Here is an 11,298-nt window from a genome sequence, read left to right on the forward strand (position 1 = left end):
AAGTGACTGTAAGTTCAAGGTCGCTCATTTAACATTAAAAGTCGCCAAAAGCGGACCTTTCCCCCAGTAGTTTTTTTCTAACACAAAACTGTTTTTTGAACACGTTTATTTTGAATAGTACAGAGAAACTGAATGCCAGATTGTCGGGTACTGTTTGTTTCTTCTTTATGCTATATGTGTGCGTAAAGGATTAACAACAGGAGCGGGCATAAAAAGGAAATAAACAAAGCAAAGAATAAAAACAACAAAAATGGTTCGTCAACACGAAATGTGGCCGCGCGGACTTGCAGTATTTTCAAACATCTCTTAGTTCTGTCTTAAATTCTGACATAAATATATGAGCTCACGTCCTCGAGCAGGATTGTGTGATTTTGGATTGTTTTTCGTCGTTTGTGCTTTTGTTTCCCCTTTTTCCCTCCCCCCGACTTCCCGAATTTCCAACAGGGACTGAACGCACCACGATTTCACGCCGTGTACCTCTATTTTCAGAACGGTGACGTGAAGGCTCATACACTCCTCCTATATGTGGCTCGTCAGGCCGTGGCAGGCCCTGGGATTGGTGAGATGTAGTTGCTGTAGCAGCTTATGACGGAGCTGTGAGGAGGAGGGTGGGAGCTGTATAAAGGCACACTCACAGGCTCCGGGACCTTCACTCTGGAGGAGGAAAGCGAGTTTTTGGGTTGGTTAACGTTTCACCAAGGGACCTCCAACCCCTGTATTTACCAACAACAGGCGTCTATTTCCCAACACTGTACCGTCCTAGCACACGGACTCTCTAGTGAGAAATCCCCTCTACCTCGACTAATAAATGCCAAGAGAAACAACCCAAGCGCCCAGAGATAAGGATCGCTGCTCCGAATTTGACAGAAAGACTACACAGTCGGACAAACAGAGGGAAAAACAACAAAAGCGCACGCATCGTCGCCGTTGCCTTTCTCAATGCATACCCTTTGTGCCCGGGGAACGATGAAACCAGAGATTAACGCCGCCGTCGGATTTCTGTCGAGATTTCTGAGGGTAAAAGGACACGTAAACGATCGACAGGTCCAAACGTTCAGCCAAAGCTTACAGGACATTTTGGCAGGTAAGGAAACACGCAACAACAAAAAAATCCACTTCCGTTCACAAAATCCCTTTTAGACTTCTAATATACCATTCCACACATCGACTTCGGGGTTTGTTTCACGGATCGGTGGTTAACTTTGAGTTCTAATAGATTTGAGAATGATTCAGAAGAAGCCTTTCTTTGTTCTCCTAAGTATCACTTTCAGCGCTACCATAGCGCACCGCTAATTGCGCACATCGGAGAGAGGAAAACGCACTGGATGATCCAAGGCGATTTGTCGCCAGTTTTCGTCGACGCAAATGAATATTTCGAAGTAAAAATAATGTTGAAAATACGAATTGGTTAAAGTTTAATGTATGTGCTGTTTTTAGCTTGAAGGGTGGGGGCGGGGAGAGAGAGAGGGACGCTCGACTGGCTCGAACAAGGAAGTGCGCCTCTGAGTCGCCCGATAGTGCACACAGAGAATAGAGCAAAAACATCCCCCAGTGAGTCGACACAGGATTACGTAATGCTAAGAACGAACTGATTTAATAATGAAAGACTGTCAGTGTTAAGACCACACTTTATTAGCTGTTTGGCACTGCGCGCACGACCTTTTGATGTGTAGCACCCTTAATTTGCATTTGTTTATCTGCTTTGTGTTAAATTTGGAAGGTTGTTGATTTGCTCCACAACATATGTCACTCTTTTTGGTATTACCATGCGGTTAAAAGATGAGGTCATATTTCACCACGTCTCGCATATATTTCATTAGGGTTCCCACAGTCCACTTAACATGTGTATGTAAGGAATGGAGAGTAGACAAGGGAGAAAACAATGCTTTTACTTTTCAGGAAATGAAGCCTTAGTTGTACACCCAGGCTTAGTTTGACTATTACTGGGTTTTATAGCAGATGTTGCTGAACAGTACAGCTCAGGGATTGTCTCATTTTTTGCTGTAAACGCATTCCTCTCTCAGGGCTCTTAAAGCTCCTATACATCTGTCTAATTCCATCCACATGCAACAGCAGATGACCTACATTTTCCTATATAAGAGTCTCTCACAAAAATAGCTCTTAAACTGCTAAATGGTTGCAGGATCCTGTCCATATGGAGCAAGTTAGGCTATTTATTTCTATTTAGAATAGATTACAAAGATTTCCATCTTTCAATCATGACCAAAAAGTCACCATTTGGACCTGCTGATATCTGAAAATGGTTCTAGGGGGTTTTATTTATCAATCACACAGTTGGAGGGATGAACAGTATGGTATAGTGTGTGGGTAAAGCAAATTATGAGTAAAGCATTTGCACAAAATGCCAGTGAGCAGTCAATTCAGGGGGGTTGGCGTATGTAAACAGACAAAAGTTGGAGTCTGCTGTGAGGCCTTTGTGGGGGGAGGGGAGATGTTTTGGTGGGCGCCTAGAGGCAGATGTTGAAGACGGAAAGGCAAAATGGAGGGGAAATCTACTGGAACAGCCTATATTTAGTGATCGCAAACATCAATTAGAACAAATAGTGTAAATTATAAGCTTTGTATAGCTGCAAGTGCAACACTCATTAGCTTTATTTTCTAAAAGAAAAATAAATTGGCTCCACCGTGTCCAGGTTTGTTTTTTTTGTTTTCTTGGATGAGGAAAATATGTGAAAACAAAAGAGAGTGTGTGGTAGTACCCCGTGGGCCTTGCCACTGCTAAAATAGGGCAGCCGGAGCTCTTTTGTGCTTTGAATCCTCACAGTTACTGTTGTGTCTGCATGCTGAAAAGCAGAGTTCCTCGCTTCTCCTGTTTGTGCTGCGGAAAGGGAAGTGAGGAAATGAGTCCCAAAGGCCAGATTGCAACCACAGAGATTGTGTAATTGTAGAAGGCAAGGTTCTTGGTTTGTCTAAAAAGTAACAGACAAGGTTCTCAAATGGAAATTACCCAACGGTCCAAAACGGATCCATGGTCAAGGTCAGCTACAATGAGTAAACAACCCTCTTTGGTTAAACTCTTTAGGTTAAGCGCACACTCGTCTGCTTACTTTTCCACCCCCCCTCTCTCTCTCTCTCTCCACCTCCTCCTCCCATCTGCCCTCGTTTTTAAGAATAGGCCATGCTGAGCTGATCATTTCCCAGCTGCTCTGGGGTAGGTAGCTGCCTTTGTGGTTCTGTCTGAGGATGAAAGCTCATCAAGCCTCTTGTGCTCTTTCACGAGTGCCAGCCCCTCTATTAGCTCGGCAGTATACAGACTCCTGCGATAAGGCACAGGAGGAGGGTGGGGAGGAAGGGAGGGGTTGTTATTATCCTGGTGGGTGCATACAGGTGGCCTCCGGGCCCTAGACTGAATGCTGACCCACTTCCTTTAGCCTGTTTTTCATTGGCTACAATGAAGTTACCATCAATGGGAATTCAATATGGATGAGCCTTGTCAGGGTAAATGGTGGGTAGGTGTGTATCATAAAGTGAGAGGTTGGTAAATAAAACGCTTGGAACAAAAGGGATTTGAAAATGTCCTGCTATCATAGGAGAGAGATGACAGGCTTTTCTATGATTTAAAAGTGAAGTTACCAGAAGAATATGGGCCACGTTTAACATTTACACAAACTCAACTCAAACACTTAACTGTCTGATTGGCTACTCATTGCGCAGTAATATGACCCATACCGAGAGTAGCGCCACTGTGAATCACTAGTTTCAGCGCACATCTGAAACTTCCACATAGACAGACAGATTTAAAAAAAAAAAAAAAAAAAAAAAAATGGGAACCCTTTCCCTTTAAGAGGCGGAGCTGCCCCAGATGGCTGGCTGGGACACTTTTGGTGTTTTTGTTCAGCCAGTCATGGGAGACTCTGACACTGAGGAAGGCCAGTAGAAGGATTGTGCAATTCAGTGGCAGCCTTTTTTGTCACGTAGGCCTGTTTATGGCTGCGTATGAGGCCTGTAACAGGTGATAGTGTATTTCCTTTCTTTTTGCTGGAGCGTTCAATAACTCTGTATTTCTGTGCATCTAGGTACACTTTGTGAATTGGATGTGCTCTAGGCTAAATGGGACATTTGTAGGAACACCTACAGAAACATTCTGTAGTTCCCTGAGAATAAACGCACTTATCAACTGTATTAAATCTTTTTTTTTTTTTTTTTTTTTTGAAGAAAAAGATCTGTCTAAACCAGTAACGGGTTTCAGCAAATGCTTTTTGCATAGTAATGCATTGGACTTACTTTGACAGCACCAGTTGCATCTCATTTATAAACATTTTAGTTGCCTCCTGGCTTAAACGCATAGCACAAGATTAAGATATACTATTCTTAATTAAGTGTTTCTGTTCTCATTTATAATACGGAGAGCCAACAAAAAGTGCTGAACATAATGTTTTGTTTAATATTAGGTTTGATCAAGACTTGGAGAATATTAAGCATATCATATATCATCAAATTGCTTTGTTGTTTTCATTTTATGATGCCCCTTTTTAGATTAGATGTTTTTACAGTCTTATTAAATCATCTGGGCTTATCTGACACAAAGTACAGTCTGTCTGCTTTCTCTTTAACCTTTGGTAAACCTCCAGTTTATTGCAGATCTCTGGCTCCTGTATTATCTTACATTACTATGCCTTTGTTTTTTTCCTTATTTGCTTATGACATGATCTTGCCGTCTTGACGTGTTAGTAACAAGTGTCTGTTTTTTTGTTTTTTTTGTTTGTTTGTTTTTTGTCAGAGCTAAACATTTTCTCCACCTTGTCTCTCTTTGTTTCCCTGCAGAGCAATATAAGCACCACTGGTTTCCAGACAGGCCCTGCAAGGGCTCAGGTTACCGCTGCATTCGCATCAACCACAAGATGGACCCCCTGGTGTGGCAGGCAGGCCAGCGCATCGGTCTGACCATCCAGCAACTCTACCTGCTGCTGCCCAGTGAGCTCACGCTCTGGGTGGACCCCTTCGAGGTTTCCTACCGCATTGGCGAAGATGGATCCATCTGCGTCCTGTATGAGTCGCAGCCTGGCCCGGGAGGAATGCCAGCGACAGCCACCACCAGCTCCCCCTCAGGAAACAGTGGGGCAGTGAACCCTATGGTGGACAGTCACATCAGCTGCAAGGAGGAACTGATGGTGCTGGGAAGAACCAGTCCCTCCAAAGGCTACAATATGATGACTGTGTCTAGTTAAAGCGGCACATGGTCACCCAGGCCTACTATTGTTCAGGGTCACGCCATGGCTGGTCATTTGGCCAGGGTGAGCCTTTTTAAAGCTAAGAATATGAAATGAAATAGTGAAAGAATGGAAAAAAGAAAAAAGAAAAGAAAAAACAAAAACAAACAAAAAAAGAAAACAGAGGATGTGGCCTATCGTCCAGGTGATGGAAACCTTGTAGGTTTGCTATTTTCTACCCTCTCTCCCCATTATCATCTGTTCTGTTGTGTCATTGGATGAGCTGGGCACTCCATTTTTTAGGAGAGGCTTTGTGGAAATGGAACTGTTGGGGCAGCTAAACTAACAAACCAACCAACCAGGAACACCCATGGAAACTGGCTCCACCTACCCCTGCACTCTCAACTGTAAACTCCGGTGATCGGCTCTGTGTCCGAGGGGGCTATCAGCATTGACTTTGCACTTATTTGTGGTTACTATGGGTACATGTTCAACACACCACTGCAGAAACAGCAGTCCAAATTACATGGATACTTTTTTTCTTCGTTAAGAACTACCCCCGAATCAGAAAATTCAAAACTTTTTTTTTTTTCTTTTTTTTTCTTTCCCCCCGTTTGCTGTTTTTCATTTATTTTGCTTCCTGGGTGGGGAGGAAATTGAGGTTCAGACTGTGCCCAGTGAAATCCAAGCTCAAGGTAAAGAATCTCCCAATGAGAGCATCTCTATTTTCTATAAAAACCCTTTTTTGGACCACAGGGAATATATTTTCTTTATCTTTTAGCCATTGGATAAAAAAAACAAAAGCAAAAGGGGCTTACGGTCTTAACTTCTCTTCCTCCCCCTTCTCCTCACGACAAGTTTAAAGAAACCATTCATCCCAACCTTCTCTCCGGCCTGTATGTAAGTGCAAGTGGAATGTGTTGTGACACCTGTTACCTATGGATACCAGCGTGTCCCGTTACACCATCGCCCTCCTGTCACCCATGTTTGTGTTGCTTTCTGAGGGAAGGGAAGTCGATCCATTGTTCCCTCTAGGTAATGAATGTTGTTGAAATTCACAATCAAGTCCCTGTGTTGTTTAATTTAGCCCCCTTTCTCCTTCAACATTTGTCTTGCATTACCAAAACTCAATGTGTAGCATGGGGGTGGGGGGGTCTTTTTAGCCAAATTTTGGTCTTGTGGCCCAGTTAGAATTAACATTGAATGCACTTTGACGTGAGATTGTGTGGGATGTGCACCTTTTGGAGAAAATCGCTTGCATTCCATCCATTCAAATGTCATCTTTTCTCACCGTTCTTACTGCCCTGCCCATTTTTAGCCGTTTGATGATACTGTAGCTCCCAATGTCGCCGTGGACTGATGTCTGGCCACGTGGGGAGTGTGCAACAATGGATTTCAAAACCTTTTAACACTGTATTTGTGAACATTTCAGAGCTGTTTTTTTTTTTTTTAATATAAGTAGAGAGTATTCTGGGTGGTATGTTAAAAACATTCTGTTATCCATTCATATGGCACTGTTGATTCTGGCACGATGCAAAGCTACCCCCACCCTCCCTCCCTGCACACCACCTCTGACATGCACAGATGGTGATTTATGTTGCTGATTTAAAAAAAAAAAAAAAAAAAAGAATTGCCTGAAAGGTCTGACCTTAGTGATGACTTTGTGACACTTTGGCCAAAGGGAGGTCTGGAGCATCAAGTGTTCAGAGTTTAACTTTAACTTGAATTGGGGAAAAAAAAGTAAAAAAAAATAAAATAAAAAATCGGGCCTTATCAAACTTCTATTTCCATTAATTGTTTCAAAGGTCTTGTAAAAGAGAGATAATTATTTTGAATTTTTTTTTTTTGGAGGGGGGATTGGAGGTGCACTGCCTTATGGAGACCTCATTGTCAAGTATTTTGAGCCATTTGTGATGTTAACTAATGCCAGGCTTATGAGAGCCGACCTGGTGCATTGTGCTGCCTGGACCCTCGCCGGAGGTGTCCCCTTTCCAGCCTGGCAGCTTCAACTGCCCCCACCCGTCCTGGTGTCAGGGTTAGAGTGCCTCAAGTACCACATATCACCCCCTTAAGCTCAGACCTCCTGTTTAGCCAAGAGCAGGCCAGCATGCTGCTAGCTGACCCCCTGTGGATGCAGGTAGACTTAATGTGACACATATCATCATCCACCACCGTAGGGAGCTGGGTAAGGAAGGCAGGTGTGGGGAGCTGGTGTGAGAGAGGTGGGGGCCAGGGCCGGACTCTTTTGTCCAGGGCAGCTAAAATCCCTCCAGCCCCCTCCCTCTCAGACATGTTCAACATCCCCCACCCTGACCAGAACCCTTCGACCCTCCCTCAGCAGTGATGGATAACCAGCACACGCGCTTGGCGTGCTCAAGCTGCACTTAAGGGGGTGGGCTAGTGGGAGACAAGGAAACATGGATCAAAGATGAAGAATTGAGGGTACTAAGGCCATTGTTTTTTTGTTTTCATCTCACTGGATCGCGCTGCACTTAATTACTGAGTTTGCGTAGCAACTTTGTTTACATGCATATGAAAGGATGTTGTGGCTGTCTGGTGTACCCCCACTCCACTCCCGGTTCTGGGGTTGAATGGGTAACAGGATGATGGAACAGATGCTAGAACGGCTACGGGTGTTGCTCAGGCCTTAGCCACTGGCCAAATCTGTCACGGCAGGCTGGTTCGCCGCTCATCATCAGACCTATGGGTGTTTAAGCTCCCCTAAGCTTGAGAGGATCATGGGTAATATAGCTATAGCCTTTGACGCACTGCAACCCCCATAACCCCCCTGCACCCTGTTCTCTGCTGATACTCCCTTCAGCAATCTGTGAAAAGCAGTTATTCCATGTTGGGCAGATGGAGGAGAGCTTGCTGGGCTGAGAGCCCAGCGCGTTGGTTTCCATGGTGGACACCAGTTTTAAAATCATGCTGCTCCATTAAAGCTTTTTAATGTCACGTGAGATGTTTTGAGATTGGTCTATATTTCAGACGAGAGATGATCATCTCGTCTCACTGCTTTTGATGTATTTTATGGTCACACTGCTAGATTTTCCTCATCTTTCCACTCATATCCATTTTGCCCTCTTCATCCTCTTTTTTTTTTTTTTTTTTTAAGAGGATTTTTAGTCTGGTGATCTAACCCAGTTTTTAACAGAATTTAATTCTTCTGGGGCTTCGAAAAATGAAAACAGAAAAAACCCCAAATTCCCCTTGGACACCTTTTCGACTTTGCTACTACCACCTGAAATGGTTTAAAGTCCTCAGTTGATGTTAACTATTTCAATGGCATCCATTCAGCTTGTGCGCACTTAGATTACAAAAATTGTTGTGAGAGTGCTTTGAGTAGTCAGAGGTAAAATAGCACATAAATGCACTAAATGTTGAAGTTGTGCGACATTTTTTTGAGACGCGAGGAGTCTCTCCTGGAATGTATTGCCAAACTCAGGCCTCAGACATTCAATAAATAACTCTTATGGAAACGTTGTGCATGTTAAGATATGAAACAGGAAGGGAACAGCAGTTTCGTTGTTGTTGTTGTCAATACTGTCATTGATTAGTTGAATTATTGCCACTTTCACATTTGAGGTGTTTTACATATTGTAGAATGTATTGTAACTGTACAACAAATGGTAGAGTACATAACATTACACATGGGAAGTGCCAATAATTTCTATGCTGAGGTGTTTTGTTTCCTTTTTGTTTTTCAGACGTATTACTTTTTTGTATTTCATCTTTTAACATGGATAATGCTTTTTCGTAAGTGAAGCCATTTGTGATGGGAGTGTTGGCAAGGACCAAAGTTGTTCTGGTAAAATTATTAGTTTCCATGATCTGTGACTGTAGACGTATCCTTTGTTTGTTTTTTTTTGTTTGTTTGTTTTTTCTTTTCTTTGTTTTCTTTTTTTGTTTTTTTTTTTTTTTGTTATTATTTTATTTTTTTTTACGTTTTTTTTTTTTTTTTTTTTTTTTTTTTCCTATTTACGTATAAAACTAGAAAATAAACAAAAAAAATCTGAGCTTACCCAAGAAGAAAAGCTGTATCTTGTGATTTCATGTCAGTACATCTTTATCGTGTTCAGTTTATTTTTCCTTGGGTATGTTGTGATGAACTGCTGTAAATTTGTACAGTTCATGTAAATTGATTGTGCGGAAGTTGTACAGATTTCTATATTTTGGAAGAAAAGTTTTTTGTTTTTTTTTTCTCTGTAATAAAAGATTTCCTATCTTGGCATCATAATTCCCTTTGAATTGTGTCATCATTTACTTCTGTACTCACTTTACATTTCAAAATGGGGACAGGGGTGGGGAAGACATATTAATACAGACGTTAATCAATAAAATTAAAGCTTCTACGTGACTGAATGAAGCAGGAGCAATATAAACTAAGCCCTGATGTCGTGCCGTCGGTCAAGCCAGATTGGTAGTTGACCTAAAATGCTTTAAAGACTGAGCCATCTGTACCAAGAGGACTGGAAAGAAGAGATCAAGTCAGCAATTCTCTTGCCTCACTAACGGTTCTGTCTCGGGACAGTGAGCTGCACTTTGTATAAAGAGATTTCAGCTCAGTGATTTTAAAAACATGAAAAGCCACTATCTGACTTTAATCAAATTGGGCTCATTTGGTGCCACAATTTAATGTTTTAACTGTTGTGCAACATATAAACATGGAAAACTGAGAAAAGCTGGGTGGCGTTGAGTAATGTTGCAGTACACCAATATTTACAATACTACTGCACCCAAAACAGCTGACTCTGCGAAACCCTGAGTTTAGATTAAGACTGCAATCCTTTTCAACACTGAATCCTCCAGGTTGCTTAGCAGCAGGCGGAGAAAGAAAAACATGTGGCTTATTTTGACACAAAGGAGGGAACTAGAAGAGCGGGTTAGGCAAGAGACAAGGACACAAGAGAGGAAAGGTGACTGGGCTTGTGTTACTTCTAAAAACGCTGGCTAGCACAAGGCCTCAACAGCCGGAGAGCTGGGAGTGATATTCGAAATTACTGGGCAACGTTAAGGAGAAAAAGTTCAGTTATATTCAGGACCAGTTGTTTTCTTCACATATTATCTGATCTAAACAGGTCAAAGATTCCCAGGGCGTGCCTATCTATAAGGCCCAGAGTCGTTTGTTTTGTAGGGTTCAAGTGAAAAAGAGGACATTGAACAGTAAGACACAGAGCACAAGTGATTCAGATTTATCGGGATTTTGCAATGCTCCCTGGGCAAGGTTTCGCAATGACTCATTTGAGCAAGCTGTTTTGAGACATTTTCTATCCATCAAAACAAAACAAAACAAGAAGTAGATTAGAGAAGCAGTGTTTGTGTGGAAAATATTATATTATAGTCTCATGGATAATATAAATTTGACAGCTAGAATATAACAGCCAATTTTAAACGTTCAGTTAAAATATTGCTGTAATTCACTGATGTGGAGCAAATTCTGAATTTGTTTTAAACCGTATGTAAATTTAGAGATTTGATTCATGAACACTTTTATTCACTTTGCTCAAACTCTATTGTATCTTATGTCAGAATCTCATCAAACTATCGTCTAAGAATTGCGCTGGAGTTTCACCTTGACACTGATGAAACAACAGTGTAATATTTTCTGCCCTCAACTCTTACTCACATAGCAACAGAGGTTACCATGTGAAGAGGGTTTCAGAGTTTGCTGCTGATTACAAAAGGTAAGGCTATGATCCAATGACAAACAAAGGCAGGCTACATCATCTATGTAAAGTTACTGACATAAAATATTAATACTTAATCTTCTTATTCTCTGACCCGTACCAAAGTACAGCGCTCAACAATGGCAGTATTTATGTACACTAAGCCTGAATGTGATGCACAAGCAATATGTTGCAGTCTGAGAACAAAGGCATGGTGACTGACAGTGAGCGTGTGTGTGTCTGCTAACAGGGGGAGGCAGACATCTGGGAAATGCTTTATTGCGAGCAAGATGACAGAGTAGCCCTCCTGCAGAGTGCGTGTGTATTTATGCTACCCTGCTTAAAGGACAAAAGCTAGAGCTGGAGCTAGCCGCGAAAAAAATCTGAACAGCTTTTTTGCAAATGCATCTCACAATAACAGCCTTTGTGTGTATTTGTAGCTCTGTTACTTATCAGATTCA

The 11,298-nt window shown here is 42.0% G+C and overlaps 1 protein-coding gene across 1 annotated transcript; it reads left to right on the plus strand.

Annotated features, from left to right (window-relative positions):
* Positions 1 to 630: 630 nt before the first annotated feature.
* Positions 631 to 9,408, plus strand: btg1 (B-cell translocation gene 1, anti-proliferative). Its single transcript, XM_005930232.3, has 2 exons — positions 631 to 1,084; positions 4,786 to 9,408. Exons 1-2 carry the CDS (start codon positions 940 to 942, stop codon positions 5,187 to 5,189), a joined length of 549 nt encoding a protein of 182 aa, XP_005930294.1. The 5' UTR covers positions 631 to 939; the 3' UTR covers positions 5,190 to 9,408.
* The last annotated feature ends 1,890 nt before the right edge of the window (positions 9,409 to 11,298 follow it).

This window comes from Haplochromis burtoni, unplaced genomic scaffold (assembly GCF_018398535.1).
Source record: "Haplochromis burtoni strain Fernald_Lab_line unplaced genomic scaffold, NCSU_Asbu1 Contig_131, whole genome shotgun sequence".
In the NCBI taxonomy this organism is placed as follows: Eukaryota; Metazoa; Chordata; class Actinopteri; order Cichliformes; family Cichlidae; genus Haplochromis; species Haplochromis burtoni.

Excerpts from the sequence above, each read along its gene's own strand:
- btg1 (XM_005930232.3), top strand. The coding sequence starts at position 940 with ATGCATACCCTTTGTGCCCGGGGAACGATGAAACCAGAGATTAACGCC. Across the intron at positions 1,085-4,785 it reads CTTACAGGACATTTTGGCAG|AGCAATATAAGCACCACTGG; the intron begins GTAAGGAAACAC and ends GTTTCCCTGCAG.